This window comes from Lissotriton helveticus, chromosome 5_1 (genome assembly GCF_964261635.1).
Source record: "Lissotriton helveticus chromosome 5_1, aLisHel1.1, whole genome shotgun sequence".
Lineage (NCBI taxonomy): Eukaryota > Metazoa > Chordata > Amphibia > Caudata > Salamandridae > Lissotriton > Lissotriton helveticus.
The window spans coordinates 3948199-3971175 of NC_136065.1; the positions used below are offsets into that span (position 1 = coordinate 3948199).

Below are 22977 nucleotides of genomic sequence, written 5' to 3' on the forward strand. Positions count from 1 at the left end.
CCTCCAACTCCAACTCCACCCTCCAAATCCAACTCCACCCTACAACTCCACCCTACAAATCCACCCTCCACCCTCCAAATCCACCCTCCAACTCCACCCTCCAACTCCACCCTCCAACTCCACCCTCCAACTCCACTGTTGGACCCGGCCTCGTGGCATGGTCCTACCCCTCCCGCACAGCGGGCCCGGGACGACATCGGCCCTCCGTCGACCCGCTGTCGACCCCCCTGAACCCGAACCATCGACGAGAGCAGCCCCCCTGGCAACCCACGGCTCCCCCCCATGGACCTCGGCGGACCCTGCTCGCCAACACTGCCGGTCTGGCGACCATGCCAGGCCACCATTCCCGGCCCAAATCCATCTTGGGCCCATCACGTCCCGAGCACGTGGCCGCAGCCATCCCTCGCCCCGGCCCCAGCGAAGCCCCGACATCGAGGCACCAAGATCCTCCCAGGGGGTAGAGTGGCCACTTGGCGGATCCCGGGAGAGGGGAGTTTCGATGGGCCTCCAGCCGTCCCCGGACGCCTGGTATCGATCGCCCTCCAGCCTCCCTGGGCGCTGGCTCCACCCCCCTGCTGGGTGTCTGGACACCTTCATCCCAGCCCCTCTGACCCCCAGGCACGAGGGTCCGGACATCAAAGGACTCCAGTCCTATATCTGGGCCAGCCCTGGATTAGGACCTCAGTTGTATCTTGGAGTCGAAGCCCTGCTGACCTTGTCGCGGCTGATCCTGCTCTGAACGCATGTACCTGGAACCTTCGAGGCCCTGCTGACGCTGTCGCGGCCTGACCAAGCTGAAACCACCTTCGAGGCCCTGCTGACGCTGTCGCGGCCTGACCAAGCGGAAACCACCTTCGAGGCCCTGCTGACGCTGTCGCGGCCTGACCAAGCTGAAACCACCTTCGAGGCCCTGCTGACGCTGTCGCGGCCTGACCAAGCGGAAAACACCTTCGAGGCCCTGCTGACGCTGTCGCGGCCTGACCGAACTGAACCACCTTCGAGGCCCCGCTGACGCTGTCGCGTCCTGACCCCTTGAACTATCCACGCACCAGTTGGTGCCAAGACTGTCCCGCTACCCCCTTTTCCCGAAGCCAAGACTTTACGGATCCCTCGATCCCTGTGTTATCATCTTACGAGAACGTGCCTTCATTTCTTATATAAAGATTCTTGAGAATATTCCTTCGTGTGGTGTCCGTCTGTGGTAGTGTGATTGCTCCGCTGTTACGATTGTAGGAGAGGAGCCTCGCCAAGGAGGCCTCCCTACGGCGCTCGGCCTCTTCCATAGAGAAAGGTGGGTCTCGGGGCGGGCAGTCCGACATCTTCTGTCTCCCCTGGGATCGCCTTTCCAACATTGGTGGCAAGCGACGGGATCCGAGCCTGCGCAAATCGTACAGCGAGTAACTCGCCACTACTAACAGAGGCACACAGCAACCATGAGTACTAAGGAAGCAGGAACGACCACAGAATTCCAGAAGGAACGACTAGAAGAGTACACCCATAAAGAACTCAAACAATTCTGCAAAGCCCTGGGTATCGCTACCACCGGACTAAGCACAAAAGACGATTTTAAAGAAGCGCTGCAAACATGGGTGGAGACCGGGGCGACCCCACCCCAAACTAACGATGACATTGTCCTAGAAGTACCCCTGAGGACAGTCATAACCCCCGTGGAAGAAAGAACCGCCAACAGTGAACCGGGCCTCTCCCACAAAGACGCCCGGGAGCGAGAGAGGAGTCGGCTCCATGAACTAGAGCTCGCCCGACTCCGGCTGGACGGAGAACTTCAATTAGCAGAAAAGAAAATGGCCATTGAGCAACTACGATTAGAGGGAGATCTGGAAGAGAGGCGGAGGCAAAGAGAATTGGAAGAAAAAAAGCTCACGTACGAACACGAGCGGGGCCTCAAAGAACTAGAGATCAAATCCAAGATCGAAGAGGCTGGCGCCGCGGTAACCCGGAACCCTCCACCTCCTGCCGACCCGAAGGTCCACATTCCCAAGGATATCGTCAAGGAATACTACAAGAATGACGATATCCAACAATGGTTCAAGGCATATGAAGTTGCCATGACCGCGCACTGCATCCCGCGAAAAGATTGGGGTGCCGGCTTATGGGGGAGATTTGTCAGCGAAGGAAGAGACACCCTGCTAGAACTGGCCGAGGACGTGATGTCCTCCTATGACCACATGAAGGACGCCCTGCTCACCCGGTATGGCCTCACCCCCGAGATGTACCGACAGAGGTTCAGGGATTGCAAAAAGATCCCCGGTACCACGTGGGTGGAGTACGTAAACTTTTATAGCCGGGCCCTAGAAGGATGGATAAAGGGCAGCAAAGTGTCCACCTACGAGCAGCTGTTCGACCTCATCGTTTGGGAGCACCTCTCCAACAACTGCTTTGTCGAGCTCAGACAGCATCTCCTCGACAGCAAGCTAACCGAGCCCCGAAAACTCGCCGTCGAGGCTGATCGATGGGTGAACACCCGGGTCCCCCGGACCCCGATCGGAGAAACGGGACGGAACGGCCAGGGGCACCCCCGCCAGCGGGGCGGCGGAGGAGGCCAGAACAGGAGCCGAGACTTCCCGCCGGCCCCGGGAAGGAACCCACCTCGGGGGTCCCCCCAGAATAACAGTTCGCCATCCCTGACCAGAAGAGGGCCCCCTCCCGCACGGCCGGGGCCCCGCCCGAACATTACTTGCCACAGATGCCAGCGGCCCGGTCACTATGCCAGTGACCCCCTCTGCCCCATGAACCAGCGTCCCGGCACCACCGGGCCTCCGACCCGCCAGTTCGCTGCTGCAGCCCTGGGGGAAGGGGGCGAAGAAGACAAAGAAGTCTACAATGAAGATCAGACAGAGTATGAACCGGCCGCCATGGCCCTAGCCTGCCTGGGTGAAAGAGACATGGTCCCTCGGGCCCCGCTACCGAGCAACACTCAAAAATACCGTCAGTGGGTCCACATCAATGGACGACGGACCGAAGCCCTCCGAGACACGGGAGCCAGTGTGACGGCCGTCCGCTGCCACTTGGTGACCCCCGAACAGATCATACCAAACGTGCGATGCCCCGTGAGGGCCGCCGACAACTCCGAGACTCTGTGTCAGATGGCCCGAATCCCCTTCGAGTGGGGGGGGTGTCGGGCACCCTCAGGGTGACCGTCCGGGACGACACCCCCGTGGTCTGCCTCCTCGGAAACGACCTCCAGAGCTCTCCCTGGGCCCAAGTCGAGCGGAGAGAACATCTAGGGATGATGGGACTACCAGAGTGGGTCTGCGCTACGACAGGATCTATGACTGCCCGGGCCCCGGCGGCGACCGAGGCCGCCCCGACGGAAGAGCCGGAGTGGCCCGCGCCACCACCGCCCGCAGTCCACGAAGAATCCAACCTTGAACCCAGGCCCTCGGAGCCCGACCACGAAGACAGCACCGAGCTCAGCAACATACCCGAACTAGCCCAATGGCGCCAGGAGGGTGGTCTCACCCAAGAACAATTCCGGCAGGAACAGAAGGCCTGCCCCTCCCTCGAGGGGACCCGGCAGCAAGCCACAGCCCAAGCTGCCGGGGACACCTCGGGGTCCCACTGGATCTACTGGGACCACGGCCTCCTATACAGTGAACAAAAAATTGCCGAGCTGGGGGCCAGCCGAGTGTTGGTGGTCCCCCTACGATTCAGAGACTTCCTCTTGAACCTGGCACACGATGTGCCCCTCGCCGGGCACCTGGGGCAGGACAAAACTTACAGCCGCCTGGTGACCCATTTCTACTGGCCGAAAATGCGCAACGATGTGCATAACCACTGCCGCACCTGCCCGACATGCCAAGCCAGCGGAAAGAGCGGGGGGAAGGTGAAGGCCCCGCTCCAACCCTTTCCAGTGGTGACGACCCCCTTCGAGCGAGTGGGGATCGACATCGTGGGGCCCCTGGACCCCCAAACCTCGCAAGGGCATCGCTTCATCCTCGTCCTGGTGGACCATGCCACCCGCTATCCCGAAGCCATCCCCCTCCGAACCATAACGGCTCCCGTGGTGGGCCGAGCACTGATGGGGATCTTTTCCAGAGTGCGGTTCCCCCGAGAAGTCGTGAGCGATCGGGGCACAAACTTTATATCGAAGTATATGCGGTCCCTGTGGCAACAGTGCGGGGTCACGTATAAGTTCACCACCCCGTATCACCCCCAAGGGAATGGACTGGTGGAGCGGTTTAACCGAACACTCAAGGGGATGATCCAGGGCCTAGAAGAGCCCCTCCGCCGCAAATGGGACGTTCTGCTGCCCTGCCTCTTGTTCGCCTATCGGGAGGTACCACAGAAATCCCTGGGGTTCAGCCCCTTTGAACTCTTGTACGGGCACCCTGTCCGAGGTCCCCTCAGCCTGGTCAAAGAAGGCTGGGAAACTACCATCCAAAACGCACCGCCGGATGTCTACCAGTACCTCCTGACCCTCCGAAGCCAGACTCGGAAGTTCCGGGCCCTTGCCGAGGCCAACCTTGAGGCCAGTCAGGAGGACATGAAACGCTGGTATGACCAGAACTCTTCATCCATCGAGTTCGAGCCGGGCCAGCAGGTCTGGGTCATGTCCCCGGTCGAACCTTGTGCCCTCCAGGACAAATGGTCGGGCCCCTTCAAAGTGATCGAGCGCAAGAGCCCCGTCACCTATCTCGTGGACATGGAGTCACCCCGAAACCCCCTCCGGGTTCTGCACGCCAACCGGCTCAAGCCTCATTTTGCCCGCACAGAACTGAGCCTGCTGCTAGCTACAGATGATGGGGCCGAAGACGACTCCGAGCCCCTGCCCGACCTCCTAAGGTGCGCTGAGAAGGACAACTCCGTCGAAGGAATCTCTCTCTCCTCCGACCTGACCCCCGCACCGCACCGAGACTGCCAAGAACTGTTGGGACGATTCACGGACCTGTTCTCCCTCACCCCCGGGGTTACCCAGTGGTGTGTCCACGATGTCGACACCGGGGACAGCCAGCCAGTGCGACACCGGGCCTACCGAGTTCCCGACCGAGTTCGGGCCTGCATCCAGACAGAAGTTACCAAAATGCTGGCCCTGGGGGTGGTCGAACCCTCCGACAGTCCCTGGGCCGGCCCAGTTGTCCTGGTCCCCAAAGCCGCCGCACCTGGCACCCCTCCAGAACTCAGGTTTTGTGTCGACTACCGGGGGCTGAATGCTGTTACCAGAACCGACGCACATCCCATTCCCCGGGCCGATGAACTAATCGACCGCCTGGGAGCCGCCAAGTACCTCAGAGCCGGGTACTGGCAGATCGGCCTCACCCCAGGCGCCCAGGAGTGATCGGCCTTCTCAACACCCGATGGCCACTTCCAATTCAAGGTGATGCCCTTCGGTATGAAAAACACCCCAGCCACCTTCCAGAGGCTGGTGAACAAAGTGCTGGAGGGGCTAGAAGAATTCAGTGCCGCCTATCTAGACGACATTGCGGTGTACAGCCTCCACTGGGCCGAGCACCTGAAGCACCTCTGGGAGGTCCTGACGGCCCTCCGGCAGGCCAGACTAACGGTGAAAGCCAGCAAGTGCCAGATAGGTCAAGGGTCCGTGACCTACCTAGGACACCAAGTGGGGAGCGGCCACGTGGCTCCCCTCCGACCCAAGATTGAAGCCATCGTAGCCTGGGAGCCCCCGGTCACCCAGACCGCCGTCCGAGCCTTCCTGGGGCTCACTGGATATTATCGGCGCTTCATAAAGAACTATGGGAGCATTGTGGGGCCCCTCACTGAGCTGACCTCGAAGAACCGGCTGCAGAAAGTACAATGGACACCCGCGTGTCAGGTGGCCTTCGAGACGTTGAAAACAGCCATGTGCACCGCCCCTGTGCTCCAAGCCCCTGACTACAGCCGGGAGTTCGTAGTCCAGACCGACGCCTCGGAGCACAGCATCGGGCGGTCCTATCTCAGATTGACACCGAGGGGATTGACCATCCTGTGGCCTTCATCAGCCGGTGGCTGCTGGCCAGAGAATAGAGATGGAGCACCATTGAGAGGGAGGCCTTCGCCGTCGTGTGGGCCCTCAAGAAACTCAGGCCCTACCTCTTCGGCACCCACTTCCGGGTACAGACTGACCACCGGCCCCTGCGGTGGCTGATGCAGATGCGTGGCGAAAACCCAAAGCTGCTGCGATGGTCCATCTCCCTCCAAGGGATGGACTTCACTGTGGAGCATCGCCCTGGCAACGACCACGCCAGCGCTGATGGCCTGTCCCGCTTCTTCCGCCTCGACGGGGAGAATCCCCAGGAAGATGGGTGACTCTCCCCGCCTTCAGCTGGAGGGGACGTGTGTTGGACCCGGCCTCGTGGCGTGGTCCTACCCCTCCCGCACGGCGGGCCGGGACGACATCGGCCCTCCGTCGACCCGCTGTCGACCCCCCTGAGCCCGAACCATCGACGAGAGCAGCCCCCCTGGCAACGCACGGCTCCCCCCCTGGGACCTCGGCGGACCCTGCTCGCCAACACTGCCGGTCTGGCGACCATGCCAGGCCACCATTCCCGGCCCAACTCCATCTTGGGCCCATCACGTCCCGAGCACGTGGCCGCAGCCATCCCTCGCCCCGGCCCCAGCGAAGCCCCGACATCGAGGCACCAAGATCCTCCCAGGGGGTAGAGTGGCCACTTGGCGGATCCCGGGAGAGGGGAGTTTCGATGGGCCTCCAGCCGTCCCCGGACGCCTGGTATCGATCGCCCTCCAGCCTCCCTGGGCGCTGGCTCCACCCCCCTGCTGGGTGTCTGGACACCTTCATCCCGGCCCCTCTGACCCCCAGGCGCGAGGGTCCGGACATCAAAGGACTCCAGTCCTATATCTGGGCCAGCCCTGCATTAGGACCTCAGTTGTATCTTGGAGTCGAAGCCCTGCTGACCTTGTCGCGGCTGATCCTGCTCTGAACGCATGTACCTGGAACCTTCGAGGCCCTGCTGACGCTGTCGCGGCCTGACCAAGCTGAAACCACCTTCGAGGCCCTGCTGACGCTGTCGCGGCCTGACCAAGCGGAAACCACCTTCGAGGCCCTGCTGACGCTGTCGCGGCCTGACCAAGCTGAAACCACCTTCGAGGCCCTGCTGATGCTGTCGCGGCCTGACCAAGCTGAAACCACCTTCGAGGCCCTGCTGACGCTATCGCGGCCTGACCAAGCGGAAACCACCTTCGAGGCCCTGCTGACGCTGTCGCGGCCTGACCAAGCTGAAACCACCTTCGAGGCCCTGCTGACGCTGTCGTGCCTGACCAAGCGGAAACCACCTTCGAGGCCCTGCTAACGCTGTCGCGGCCTGACCGAACTGAACCACCTTCGAGGCCCCGCTGACGCTGTCGCGGCCTGACCCCTTGAACTATCCACGCACCAGTTGGTGCCAAGACTGTCCCGCTACCCCCTTTTCCCAAAGCCAAGACTTTACGGATCCCTCGATCCCTGTGTTATCATCTTACGAGAACGTGCCTTCATTTCTTATATAAAGATTCTTGAGAATATTCCTTCGTGTGGTGTCCGTCTGTGGTAGTGTGATTGCTCCGCTGTTAGGATTGTAGGAGAGGAGCCTCGCCAAGGAGGCCTCCCTACGGCGCTCGGCCTCTTCCATAGAGAAAGGTGGGTCTCGGGACGGGCAGTCCGACATCTTCTGTCTCCCCTGGGATCGCCTTTCCAACATCCACCCTCCAACTCCACCCTCCAACTCCACCCTCCACACTCCACCCTCCACACTCCACCCTCCACCCTCCACCCTCCACCCTCCACCCTCCACACTCCACCCTCCACACTCCACCCTCCACACTCCACCCTCCACACTCCACCCTCCACACTCCAACTCCACACTCCAACTCCACACTCCAACTCCACACTCCAACTCCACACCACCACATCACTCGGGGACACCACCACATACATCACTCGGGGACACCACCACATCACTCGGGGACACCACCACATCACTTGGGAACACCACCACATCACTCGGGGACACCACCACATCACTCGGGAACACCACCACATCACTCGGGAACACCACCACATCACTCAGGGGCACCACCACATCACTCAGCCCAACCACAGCATCACTCAGCACCACAACAGCACTGTCCTTGCTTGCTACCAACAAGCATTGCCATAGCCAATAGGACTCGCATTAGGAAAGTGTAAGCTATTGGCTTTGTGAATAACAATGCTATTAATTTATATATTTTTAAAGCCAACACATATTTAAAAAATTTATCATTTACATTACCAATAGCTCACACTTACCTAATGCGAAACCTATTGCATTGCAAATGCTGTTTACCCAAGTAGTGAATCTATGAGCAGTTATCTCCACATCGTCATCAGTTATACTTCTTGAAGGAAGTGTATCTAACAGGGTTCCTTCAAGCTTGTGTGTGTTTATCTTGCTCCATTATCTAAAATGTAGGGTCCCCGAGGGTGACGCTCTGGCTACTCTTTGTGAATGGAGTAGGCTGATAGAAAAAAACACAGCCTTATGATCAGACCATAATAGGGGGGAGTATATCTCTGACAGCTAGGTAAGAATTATTTGAAAAAATCCCGTCCAGAGTATGGCCCGCTAAGTGGGTGGGAGCTTCAATTTTCTGGTCAAGGCCTAGAGACGCCAAGAGTTCTAACAAATGGATGGTGTCGCTGTGCTTGTCGTTTTCTAAGTATACAGTAGCAAACTTAGTAAAAGATAGACCTTTAGTGTAATAGGCAGAAAATGCAATTCAATCCTATGGAAGGAAAACAGTTACATGCAGTACAGGTAAATACTTGACTCGTACATCCAGTCTTTGTGGGTTTGGACTAACACTGGGCAAGGGTCAGATCAAGGTAGGAACTGCACCATCAGCTGCACTAGGACAGCCAGGTACAGAGGTCACTGGGCCCAATGTTGGTCAATGGAGACTCAGGCACCCACAGATTATCTGTTTGCAGGTAGGTACCCACGGATTGAGGGCAGAGGCTCCAGGGGTTAAAGCAAGCACAAGGGGGCCATAGGCAGCACCAACCTTTTCACCACTAGGGGCAAGGGGCGGCGGGGGCAGCTGGGTGCAATCAGCGTCGGGCAACCAATTATTTTCAATGGGGAATCTTGGTCGCAAAAAGAGGCTGCAGGCTGAGACCAGGAGGCTGGATGAAGGTAACCACCAGCTGGGCAGGTAAGTTGAGATGTCGAAGGAGGGATGGGCACCATCGGCGGGGCTCCCCAATGTCGGGGGCTGAGGATGCAGGGGTGGCATTTGGTGTCGGATGTTCTTTACCTGAGCTGGTCGCGGTCAGGGAGACTCTTCAAGATGAGGCTGCAGGCGTCCTCGTGAAGTCCAGACGAGGTCAGCCAATGCAGATCTCGAGGTCAGGAACACTGGAGGACTTCACTGGACAGGTGAGCCACTTAGACTCGGGCCGTGGGTGTCGGGTGCAGAATGGGGAGGGATTGCTTTTCCAGCTGGATCCGGAATCTTTGTAGTTTGATTCCTCTGGACAGAGCGCTGTCCTCCGGAGATCTGGCTTTGTTGAAGCATGGGCAGTCTTCCTTGGGTTCTGGAAGTCGCTGGCCACAGGACAGGTGTTGTCTTCTTTGTGACCATCCTGCTCCACGCAGAAACGGTCGCTCCCCTCCCTCCCTCTCCTGGTGGTATAGTATATACTACTGCTAATCCACTTGCTGTACTGTTTATATCTCATTTGTATAGCATTGTGCAGCGCTCGTGACTTCTGTTTGTATTTCATTTGAATAGCATTGTGCAGCGCTCGTGACTTCTGTTTGCATTTCATTTGAATAGCATTGTGCAGCGCTCGTGACTTCTGTTTGTATTTCATTTGAATAGCATTGTGCAGCGCTCGTGACTTCTGTTTGTATTTCATTTGAATAGCTTTGTGCAGCGCTCGAGTCCTGCGTGATTTAATAGCAGTGCAAGAAAGTTTTACTGGGCTTTGTATGCAGCGCTCGTGTTGTTGGACAACTGACATTGATAACAGATAGCTCTGTGTATAACCCTACTTGCCTCACATTAATCTCCGCTAGCGCTTTAATTGTGGTGCACCTCGAGGTGTGTAGCGCTTTGGATAATTTACTTTCATGCATTTGTTTACCTTGCAGCCATTTTGTATTGACCCCTTGGCCCGTCCCAGACCCTCCCTGCACCTAGATCCCGCCTCCCAGCTGACCCTCCCACGCCCCGCCCCCTCCACTCTCCATTTGAAGCAGATGAACCAACGTGCAGCGTCCACGCGCTGCGGTCACGCCGAAGGTGCGCTAAAGGTAAGCCCGTCTACGCCCGTCCGCGCCAAGCCCGCGCCCGGCGCCAGACCCGCTGGCCCCCACCCCACCCGCATTACATACGCCGCCTCCACCCTCTTAGCCCTCAACCCCGGTCGACTCCCCACCTGCGCCCAAGCCGCCCCTGGACACACCTATGGACCCTTCACATGCAACTCCTGCAAGTATGACGGCACAAAGACCAACTCTTCATCCAATAACACCAAACAGAGACCTGACACTAACCACCTAAGATGCATCCTGCTCAACACCCGCTCAGTCCACAAACACGCCATCGACCTTTGGAATCTACTAGACACCATCTCTCCGGACGTCGCCTTCTTAACAGAAACATGGATGAACGCCTCCTCAGCCCCAGACATCACCATTGCCATCCCGGAAGGCTACAAGATCATTCGAAAAGACCGCACCAAGCAAACAGGAGGAGGCATCGCTATCGTCCACAAGAACTCCATCCGCGTCTCTACCAGCTCAGACGTCAATCTACTAGCGCCGAACACCTTCACTTCCAAATCCACACCGACCCCAAGACCACACTCAGAGGCACCCTCCTCTACAGACCACCAGGACCCCGTGCACAATTCAGTGAAGACATCACTGACTTTATCACCCCACACGCCCTCCCTTCCGAGGACTACATTCTATTGGGAGACCTCAATTTCCATCTAGAAAAGAGCAACGACAGCAACACCACCACCCTTCTGGACAATCTCGCCACCCTCGGACTTAAACAACTTGTTAATTCCCCCACTCACTACGCAGGTCACACACTCGACGCTATCTTCACCTCCAGCAAACCTATCTCGTTCAGTTACACCACAGCTCTCCATTGGACAGACCACAGCTGCGTTCACTTTATCTACAAAAAGACCACAACCCACAACCATCCCCAACCTACTCTGCGAAGAAACTGGAACAAAATCACCATCGACCAGATCTCCTCATCGCTTCTTCAAGACCCCCCTGCCCACTCTTCGAACGCCAACCAAGCAGCCATTAACCTCACTCAATGGCTAACCAACAGCGCCGACAACCTAGCACCCCTGAAAAAACGTCAAATCAAGCTAGGCAGCAAAAACGCCCCCTGGTTCAACGATGATCTTAAGAAATCCAAGAAACTCTGTCGCTCCCTTGAGAAGGCCTGGAAAAAAGACCCAAACACCAGCACCAGGGACTCCTTCAAAAACGCCACCCGCATACACCACCAACTGATCAGGACTGCCAAGAAAGCCGCTTTCAAAGACCGACTGGACAACAACGCCCACAACAGCAAGGAATTATTCAACATCGTCAAAGAGTTTACCAAACCCACTGCCAACTCCAACGACATCACCCCCTCTCAAGCCCTTTGCGACTCCCTTGTTTCGTTCTTCCACGACAAAATCGCAGACATCCACAACAGCTTTGACAACCAACCCGGAGAACAACCCACCCAACCTTCTGCCGTACCTTCACCCCCCTTGAACACCCTTAACGACTGGAACCCAATCTCCACTGAGGACACCATCCGCCTGATGAACTCCATCCACTCAGGATCCCCCACAGACCCATGCCCTCACCACATCTTCAACAAAGCAGATTCCATCATAGCACCTCACCTCCGAGACATCATCAACTGCTCCCTCAACTCTGCCACCTTCCCGGAAAGCTGGAAACACGCCGAACTCAGCGCCCTTCTGAAAAAACCCACAGCTAAACCCACAGAACTGAAAAACTACCGCCCCATCTCGCTCCTTCCATTCCCGGCCAAAGTCATCGAGAAAGCTGTCAACAACCAGCTCGCCGCCTTCCTCGAAACCAACAAATCCCTTGACTCCTCACAGTCAGGCTTCCGAGCCAAACACAGCACTGAGACCGCACTCATCGCAGCAACAGACGACATTCGAACTCTACTGGACAATGGAGACACAGTCGCCCTCATCCTCCTCGACCTCTCCGCAGCCTTCGACACAGTCTGTCACAGCATCCTGTTACAACGCCTCAGAAACATCGGAATCCAAGGAAATGCACTGGAATGGATCACATCGTTCCTTGCCGGAAGAACCCAGAGAGTCCGCCTTCCACCATTCAGGTCAGAGGCCACTGAAGTCATTTGCGGAGTACCTCAAGGATCCTCACTCAGCCCCACCCTCTTCAACGTATACATGAGCCCCCTCGCGGCCATCGCACGCCAACACAACCTCAACATCACCTCCTACGCTGATGACACTCAACTGATCCTCTCACTCACCAAAGACCCTAACACCGCCAAAACCAACCTACATAAAGGAATGAGAGAAGTAGCCGAGTGGATGAAGCTCAGTCGTCTGAAACTGAACTCCGACAAAACAGAAGTCCTTATCTTAGGTACCTCCCCCTCCGCCTGGGACGATTCGTGGTGGCCAGAGTCCCTTGGAAAAGCACCCATCCCAACAGACCACGCACGGAACCTGGGAGTCATTCTGGATTCCTCACTCTCGATGACCAGACAAGTCAACACCGTTTCATCATCTTGCTTCAACATTCTTCGCATGCTCAAAAAAACATTTCGCTGGATCCCCACAGAAACTAGAAAAACTGTCACTCACGCACTAGTTACAAGCCGCCTGGACTACGGAAACACCCTATACGCGGGCACCACCGCAAAACGTCAGAAAAAACTCCAACGCATCCAGAACGCATCAGCCAGACTCATACTAGACATTCCGCGTAAAGACCACATATCCAGTCACCTGAAAAACCTCCACTGGCTCCCCGTTAATAAGAGGATAACATTCCGCCTCCTAACCCACGCACACAAAGCACTTTACGAACTCGGACCCGAATGCCTCAACACACGACTTTCCTTCTACACCCCCCCCCGCCAGCTACGCTCCTCCCACCAAGCCCTTGCTGCTATACCTCGCATCAACAAAACCACCATGGGAGGAAGATCCTTCTCCTACCTGGCGGTTAAAACATGGAACTCACTTCCCATTCACCTTCGCCTCACTCAGAACCACCTAGCATTCAGAAAGCAACTTAAAACATGGATATTCGACAAGTAATTCCCCACCCTTCTCCAAGCGCCTTGAGACCCTCTGGGTATGTAGCGCGCTATATAAATTAACTGAATTGAATTGAATTGAATTTGCAGGGTCTTTGAGCAGGAGACAGGCTAGTGGGCTGGGGCCAAATGAGTAGTCGTCTTCAGGCTAGGCGGCACGGCGTCTTCTACCTCCTTTTCTTCTTAGGTTGCAGGAATCTCAGGATCAAGGTTATGGAGTGCCCCTAAATACTGAGGCGTTGCCAGGTAGTAGCCAATGGGCGACTGACCTGTAGGGTGGCTACTCTTTTTGCATGTACTCTACCATTGGGGCGTGAGCATTCCCTGATCCTACTGGCTAAAGTCCTTCTATCCAACATGGAATATTTTCTAAGGAGGGGGTCACTTCAGCTCAGGACATTATGAAGATTCATCATTGAATTAAAAAGCTACTATACTGTATCATCAAATGTTATACTTTCTGGTTTGCTCCATATGTACTATTCAGTTGATTATTGTCTTTATAATTCTGCATGTAGTTAACCTTTTGATTGACCATACCGTGTTTCCTGTGTTGACTATTTTTATAGGACATACAGCTTTGCCTGTTGTATGAGGTATTGGAAATTCATATATCTTTTTTCAAAACTGTTGATTTTTGTGATGTCATTGTATATTATAGGTTGATTCAAACAGACAAATACAATCAATTGTAGTTTTTTAAGTAATTTTGTATGCATATAAAGATTTTTAATGAGAATTGTGGTACTCTGAGTCTTCTTCTATCTTGTGTGGATAATGGTCTCGTATATTTATTAGACCAAATCTCACGTATGAAATTTGTCTTAAACAATTGTATTCTCCCTGCCCTGGGAACATTTATCAGTATCAGGGGGTCCTTATATTTACATTATGTTATTATGATAGACCCAGGAATGGAGAGGAAAAGTGCACATAGAAAAGACACAGCAGCGACCCAGCACCTCCCCCTAACCTCTTACCTGTGCAGCTCCAGGTGATAGTTCACCATGTCGGCCATTTGCTGTGCGTCGGCCGCAGACCCCGAAAGGGCGCAGTAAATACGGTCATGAAGGGGGGCCAGCTTGTCCATCACTCGGTTCACCACTGACTCTCTGGGGAGGTATGGACGGAGAAGGGAAGAAAATGTTAGCACTTAAGGGGTTAAATGATGTTCATCTCCTCACCTGCACCCTCCTGCGTTACAAAGGGGCCTGTACCCCACCTCAGTTCTGACTTCTGGCACCCATCACCCCAAGATACAAACTGAGTATGGGTGCATCAAAGCGGGCAAAGAATCTAAGACTTACCACGCTTGCAGATCTATACCCAGAAATTAGTTCATTGCCCCCCGCAGGCAGCAGACAGTGTGCCTCCAAATCTCTTAGACGCCATATTATATCACCATTTGAGAGCTATCTGCAGAGAACTGCGCAGCACATTTCTGGCCTGCCGCCCACTCTTGACCCTTTGGAAAACACATTAAACAATGAGTCACTCGCAAATTAATCACCCGATTATACACTCCATGCAACGTGAAGATTCAGTGACAAAGAGTGCGCGATAGAACTATTGAACTCAGAGTTGGGAAACTCACTCACAGAGGCGCAGTGGCAATATTGCTGCGTACAATTGGTATCACTATCTCCCAATTATAAATTACGATTGCTACACTTTAAGTTCATGCATCAGCTATATAGAACTACCCTGCAGCTTCAAAAAATGGGACTAAGATCAGATAGCCAGTGCTGGAAATTGTAAACTATCAGACGCCACGTTCCTCCACCTGGCATGTTACTGTCCACCGATAGCAGACTATTGGGATGAAGTATTTACCACAGCACGTGACATTACCAGGGTAGACATATGCTGCACACCGTTGGTAGGCCTACTGGGGTACGTCAGGGAGGTCCCCTCGGCTACCCGATTGTGGAAATTGAAAATAATTGCCGTTAGCATGAGCTGAAGCCATCTTGTTTGTGGCATCCATTTTGTTAGCTATGTAATTCTTCCGTCTTCAAGGTTGCTTGTCTTTCTATTCTGCTTGTGTCAGTACTGAGCCAAAGCAATGTGCGTGCTGAGAAAAGGCCTGTAGCTGCTAGAATGCACCTGGCTAAAGATGTAACTGTCGACTATTTCTGGCTGCTGTAAGCAGTTCTGTTCCCTCTCCCACTTTGCTGACTAAGTGATCTCCCATCTGTCCATGTTTGTCAGTAGTTATTCCTGTGTATGCTTGTACATTCTAATTGTAACTACATACTTACTCTGCAACAAACTCTGTATATAAGCACCATGGTCTCTGTATTGAATGTACTACCTCAGGCAGCACTTGAGAGTTCTGTGTGGACGTGGTCCCACTCATGAGTGATTAATAAACTTGTCTGTTTGAATTCCAGCTTCAGTGCCAATCTCTATGGGCCCGATTCACAGAACTAACTGAAGACAAACAGCCAGATTCATCAATGTCCCGATTTGCGAGTCCTTAATAGCGATTATTAAGGAATCGCTATTAAAGACTCGCAAAACGGGATTCATGTAGAAATCGCAATATTATTTGCGATTTCTACAGCTTCCTTATTTGCGATTAGCAAATTGCTAATTGCAAAAAAGGAATGACTCCCCATTCATTCCTATGGGCCTAAAAGCCCATAGGAATGAATGGGGAGTCATTCCTTATTTGCGATTAGCAATTTGCTAATAGCAAATAAGGATGCGATTTCAAGGGTGCCAGGGGTGTCCAAAGGACACCCTGTAGCACCCCTGAAATGTAAATGTAGACTGATGTTGCGCACACACATGTCCAAAGGACATGTGTGTGTAATATACAACTTAGAAAAATGCACTAAAGTGCATTTTTCTAAGTTTTCGCTATTTACCACGAAGTCAGACTTCACGATAAATAGCGGCCAAAAATAGCGATTTTGCAATTTAAAAATGGTTCATGAATTGCATTTAAGGAATCTCAAATAGAGATTCCTTAAATGAAATTGCTCGCAATTTAGCGATTTCGCAATTTGCGATTTTTGCATTTGGGGTGATGAATCCCAAATGCAAAAATTGCGCTCGCAAAGGGCCAGATTCTCAGAATCTGGCCCTTTGCGAGACGATTTTCCGTTGATGAATCTGGCTGATAATCCTAAACTTACCACCATTTTGGTATTCACAGAAGGCACTTACTCATTTCGGTGTTCACAGAAATTAGGAGTCCTAACTTTAGGACTCCTAAATGCCATCTGTGAATATTGAAAGTCTTAAAGTTAGGATTTTTCTCAGTTTAGGAGTCCTAAAGTCTAACTTTACTACTCCTAAACTGAGGAAAATCCTAACTTTAAGACTTTCGGTATTCATTGAAGGCATTTAGGAGTCCTAAAGTTAGGACTCCTAACTTCTGTGAATACCGAAATGAGTAAGTGCCTTCTGTGAATACAAAATGGTAGTAAATTTAGGATATTGTCTTAAGATAGTTCTGTGAATCGGGCCCTATTTTATTGGTCTACGGACTCATGGACAAAGATAAGGGTGAACCCTGCACCGGTGTGCTTATTAAAAGGCACATTTCCACACTTGGCACTCAACGTGGGACCTAATCGGAGACGCAGCAGTCCAAAGGAGTGGTCTTGACGGAAGAGTGGAATTTTGCTGAGGAGACGTCCTGCATGAGGAGACCCTTGTCTTTGTAGCTGAAGTTATTTTTCCAGTTTTCTCGATTTGACCCTCCAGGAGGTCACCGGTCCCGACTGAGATATCCTTTGGCATTTCTTTTTTCAGTGACCATTAGGTCGATCAAGAGCTTGGCAGTTGGAAGTTGGAGACTTTTGTTTGGTAAGGTCGCTGAAGCGGTACTCTTGCTTTGCTTGGGCAAGATTCTGGTTTTGTTTGTTTGAATCATCCTTTGCAAAAGATAAAGGCAGGTAATGTGGAGATTTGTGTCTACTTTTGAATATTTTGGAGACTTAATATTTTACAAAAACTTGGGGGCATGCCTGTTCCTAACACACTCCGTAGATTGTGTTGCTGTATTGGTGGTACCAAAATGGATTTAGAAAGAAGTCAGCCGGCTCCCCCAGAGGGGACACCTAACAGGCATATGTACATTAAATACAGTATTTCTTCCATAATGTATAGTACACTGTGGAACAAATATACGAAAAAGGATCCTGATCTGCGATGGCCAGTGAATGGGTCATTTGATTTTAAAAAGATTCAGTATGTAGAGCAATGTTTGTTTAAATGTAAGAGTAGACAAGATATGTTTGATTGTGTACCAATTTGGGAGAAAGAACTGCATGAGAGAGTAAGGAAAGAAGAAGTTATAGCAGAAAAAGAATAACGAAAAACGATATATCAAAAATCATTGGATTCGAAAAATAAGGAAATGAAGGATATAAAAGAAAATTAAGATAGGGAGCGTTGTTTAAAGGTAACTGGCCAGAACCCTATTTGGTACCCCATTTATCCCATCCTTAATAGACCTCAGGATGGTTCCATTTTGTTAGATCGACCTCCGCCTCCGTATAAGTCTCCCTCTGCCTCTGAGGATGATCTTTCTGAAGAAGAACATTTTTCTTCAGATGAGACAGATACAGATAAGCAAGATGGGCGGCAGACTCGCTCTACTTCGACTACTGAAGGCAGGGCCACTCTTTGATCCGCTGCTCGTAAAGCAGCTCGTTGGAATGCCTCTGCTCCAGAACTCATAGCAATGGTTCAGCAGTGGAAAGATTTAGAGCTGTTATATTTTGTAGAGATGTACTTGAGAATTAATACTTAGTTTTAGAAAAAATTCTGATGATTTAGAGCCCTCTGATATAAATTCTGATTATAAACAATTAAGTGATGGCACCTTTCTTCTTTCATAGGTGCCTGATCTAATTAGGCGAGTGGTTAAATTGCGAACTGACACGTTCCGTCTGCGATAGGAGAAAAAAGCAGCTAGCAAAGCTACAACTGAACAAACAGTCGTTCAGACCCCGGTGCGACAGGAAAGGAGCTTCAGGGACAGATAAAGACACTAGTGATACTGTAGTTACTGTGAAACCAATGTGCAAAGATGCGCCTTTGAATGTTCCTCCAAAGGGTGCGGGAACAAGTGAGGATAAAACCTCAGATGAGGCGAAGGGATATTTTATTTATAATTGGGTCTATACCCCTTGGAGTAGAGCAGATGCTATGGCTCTTAAGGCTGCTTTGCCTGATTCGCGGAAAAATCCGTCCGCTTTTTATGAAGAAATGGAAGGAGTTATTAGCTCCTGCACTATGAACTTGTCAGATATCGATATGTTTTTAGGACTCATTTTGCCCCCCCCTCCTGATATGTGGAGAACAATTCGGAACTTAGAGGATAATACAGCTTATGGTGATACTTGGGTGCATTTAAAGGAAATAGATGCGGCTAGAGAGCCTGCACAGAAACCGCAACCGGTGATATTAGATCTTTCCAAAGCTATTGTGACTAAGCTAAAAACTCTTACACCCCCTGAGAAAATAGATTGGACTCCGTTAGCGTCTTGTAAACAGAAAGCAGATGAGTTCATTTCTGATTTCTTTATGCGATTTGAAGAGACATTTCATGACTTTAGTGAGCAGTCATTGACAGATGACATGGGTAAGCATCTGTTTGTCGACAAATTTGTTGCTAACATGTTGCCAGAAATAGCTAGTCGCCTAAAGGCCAGCGAGAGTTCATGGACTACGTCTTCCCTAGTCTTCCTTTTGACTATGGCCCAGTATTATGAGCATCAGGAATTGGAAGCAAAAGGCAAGGTGGATAAGAAGGTTAAGGATTTAAAGACGAAAGTTATGTTGGCTCAAGTCTATGGTCCTCCATTTAGAGGTGGTGGAAGAGGTGGACGTGCGATGTATCACCCTGGTGTACCCCCGTTCCCTCGAGCAACTATGTCTTCTGATCAGTGTGCTTATTGTAAGGAGATTGGACATTGGCGTTCAGAGTGCCCCCTTTTGCGAGCTCAGCAGTAACAGTGGGGTAGAGGAAGTATAAGAGGCCGCCCACGGAACTCAGGAAATAGGGGAGGCATGGATAATCATACTAGATTTGAGGCAGTTGAACACCACACAAATTCTTCTAAAACCTTTAATAGATGAAACCAATATCAAATGTCTGATTATTCGGCTGATGGTCTTAAGGATTCTGATTATGCATAGGAATGCTTAGGATGGGGTAAGGAACTGGTTGAGGTCCCAGTAGATCAGAAAGGGTCCCTATTTTGATGCAAACGTCTTGGGTCCTACTGATCGGTTTCTGGTTGATTCAGGAGCTACTCGTAGTGCTCTGTCTAAACAATTGGTTCCTAGGGCTCCCCTGTCTGGCACAATGATAACATCGATAGGATTAGATGGGACGCCTACACTTAGCCCAGTGTCACAGCAACTTGCATTTAGTCTGGATAAATTCACTGCAGCATGTCCATTTCTGCTTTCCCCTAACACGCTGGATAACATTGTGGGTATCGATATGCTTAAACATTTCCGTGCTACAATACTTTGTTCCCCAGAAGGTGTACGTGTTATTTTAAATGATAACTATCCAATGGTTGAGAGGTCTTGTCTCATGAAAGAGGATGTTGCTCTGGCATCGCTACCTAGTACTTTGTGGGCTACATCAGATACCGATGTGGGACAAATGGTTATTCCACCAGTACATATTCAAGTGAAGGTAGGTGCTTTGTTGCCTCGACTGCCCCAATATAAAATATCTCAGGAAGGCGAAGAAGCATTAATACAAATTGTTCAGGATTTGATCAGAGTGGGGGTTGTGGAAGAAGTCCCTTACAATACCTGTAATAGTCCTATTCTTCCTATTTTGAAAAAAGACCCTGACACTAAAATGTATTGATTCATTATTGACTTACGAGAGGTCAACAAAATAGTGGTGCCCCAATACCAGGTAGTCTCTGACATCACAACACTTCCTCCTACTGCCACTACATTTAGTGTAATTGATTTAACACCTTGGCTGCTAGGAAGATTCCCCTCCTGTGCTGAAGACCATTATTTACCATTGTTCATGACAAGGTCAGCTCGTCATAAGCACACGACCAGTGTACTGCATGAGCTCGTCATGAGCATATAAGGGATTAAAGAACACATTTTTCTCAATATCTATTCACCCTGACAGCCGTTATTTGTTCGGCTTCACTTTGAATAATCGATTCTTCAGGTTCTGTAGAGCTCCACAAGGGTATACACAGAGTCCTAGCATTTATAGTCAGGCATTGAAAAGGTAGCTTGATTCTTTCACTGTGCCGAAATGGGTGGCTCATATTCAATATGTCAATAGCATATTGTTGGCTGCTGATACCCCTGAACAGTGTGAAGAAGGTACACTGTTATTGCTATAATTCCTTGCCTCTCATCATCACAAAGTCTCTCGGAAGAAATTGCAATATTGTAGACAGCTAGTTACCTACTTAGGTCACCTCCTGTCTAAGGAGGGACGTGCACTCACACCAGATCACATTCAAACTATTTTGGACACGCCTGTGCCCCGTACTCCGAAGGATGTTCGTGCATTGATTAGCCTTACTTCTTTCTGTAGGCAGTGGAGCCCTAGTTTTTCTCACATTAATAAAACCTTGTTGGCCCCTTTGACTAAAGACACTCCGATGCCTCTCCCATGGGCCACTGAATGCCAGAATGCTTTTTAACAGTTACGTCATGCTCTTTGTTCTGCACCAGTATTAGGAACTCCAGACTACACTAAGGCCTTCACACTCTATGTACACGAGAGGGATGGTTGCGCTCTCTCAGTTTTACCATAGACACACGTGATAAGCAACGTCCTTGTGCATATTTCTCAGCTGTCCTTGGTCCAGTTGCTCGTGAGTTGCCTGGGTGTTTTTGAGCATGGCAGCGACGGCAGTGTCCGAGCGGTGGCAGCGACGGCTGTGTCCATACGTCAGAGGTCAGAGTGAGGGAATAGTCTTGTCACATACACTGCTTGTGCTAGTACCCCATTCAGCTGATGCTTTGTTAAATCAAACGAACTACAACATTTGACTGGTGCCCGTTTGACAGGCTATGAATTGACACTTTTGGCTCCTCATATCACACTGAAAAGAGGTTTGACTCAGAATCCTGCTACATTATTGCCATTTCCAGCTACTCAGTCTCAGTCACAAGAGTTACATGACTGTATATCCCTTACTGAAGAACAAACAAAGAGTTGTGTTGACCTACAAGATAGACCTCTTTCTAGTGTTGATGGGGAATTGTGGGTTGATGGGTCCTGCCTGAAGTTGCCTGATGGTACTACATCTGCTGCTTATGCAATTACAACATTGCAGACAGTAGTTGAGACAGCTCGCATCCCACAGAAGTCAGCTCAAGCAGCTGAGTTGATAGCACTGACAAGAGCATGTGAGCTTAGAACAGATTTGCTTGTTAACATTTACACTGATAGTCAATATTCTTTCGGAGTAGCTCATGATTTTGGGCAACTCTGGAAAGAAAGTGCTTTCTTACTTCACATGGGACACAAATAGTGCATGGGGAATTGGTACATAATCTCTTTACTGCCTTGACATATCCTAAAAAATGGCAATTGTTAAGTGTAGCACACACAGGAAAGTGACTGGTAAAATAGGAGCAGGCACTGCCTTTGCAGACTACACAGCTCATGAGACTGCAATGCAGTGATGTACTACACCTATGTATGTAGTTAAGTCACAGGCTGAGGGTTGGTATGACGCCAGGCAAGAGGTGCTGGACATGCAACGATCTGCTTCTGTTGAAGAATTAGACCCAGGGTCCAAGGAGGGAGCATTGGATGATGAGGGCTGTTGGAGGAATAAAGAAATGACGAAATGGAAGTTACCCGCAGCCTATTTACATCCTATGATTCACATGGCACATGGGCCAGCACATGTTGGAGCATCCTCAATAGCAAAGCAACTTATGCAAGTTGGGATACTCCAGAGATTGTCGGTACGGCTAAGAAACTAGGCCAGTCCTGTCTGAGCTGTGTGCAGTATAATCCTGGATAAGGAACACAAACTCCAATAGGAGGGTTTGCAATATCTACTGCACCTTTTGACGTTCTACCAATGGATTATATCCAGCTTGAATGCTATAATAATCTGAAGTATGTTCTGGTAGTGGTTTGTGCCTTTAGTAAATGGGTGGAGGCATACACCACGAAATATAATACAGATCTTACTACAGCGAAGGTGCTCCTAAAGGAGTTTTTCCCCAACTTAGAATTTGTCGAGTTTTGTGGAGTGACAACGGACCCCATTTCATTGGACAAGTTGTTGAGTATCTCATGAAAGGGTTAGGAATTAAGCAGAGGTTTCATGCAGCTTTTCACCCACAATCAACAGGGCTAGAAGAATGCTACAACTCTACATTAAAATTGAAGCTGGCAAAGATACAGGCTTCCACATCCTTGAAATGGCCTGATGCTCTACCTTTAGCATTGCTGTCTATTAGATCGATACCACATACACGATCTGGCCTCACACAATATGAGGTAGTTTTTGGAAGGCCAATGAATATTTGGGGAATTCCTAAGCCACGCCCTATACATTATGTACCCTATGTATTGATGAATGACTATTTGTCTCAGTTGACTGACAGTTTGTCTTCTATTTATCAACAGGTTCAGGAGACTCTTCCAGACAGGTCGCAAGGTGAGGGCCACTGATTGTGCCCTGGAGGTTATGTTGTAAT

At 51.1% G+C, this 22977-nt stretch overlaps 1 protein-coding gene across 1 annotated transcript in view; it reads right to left on the reverse strand.

Annotated features, from left to right (window-relative positions):
- The window catches only part of LOC144752883 (proteasome subunit beta type-9-like), a 193208-nt gene that overhangs the window by 137148 nt on the left and 33083 nt on the right, over window positions 1-22977 (reverse strand). The window contains exon 2 of the mRNA XM_078640712.1: window positions 14274-14405. Coding sequence (XP_078496838.1) covers window positions 14274-14383 — 110 coding nt within the window. The 5' untranslated portion in view covers window positions 14384-14405. The remainder of the gene's footprint in view (window positions 1-14273; window positions 14406-22977) is intronic.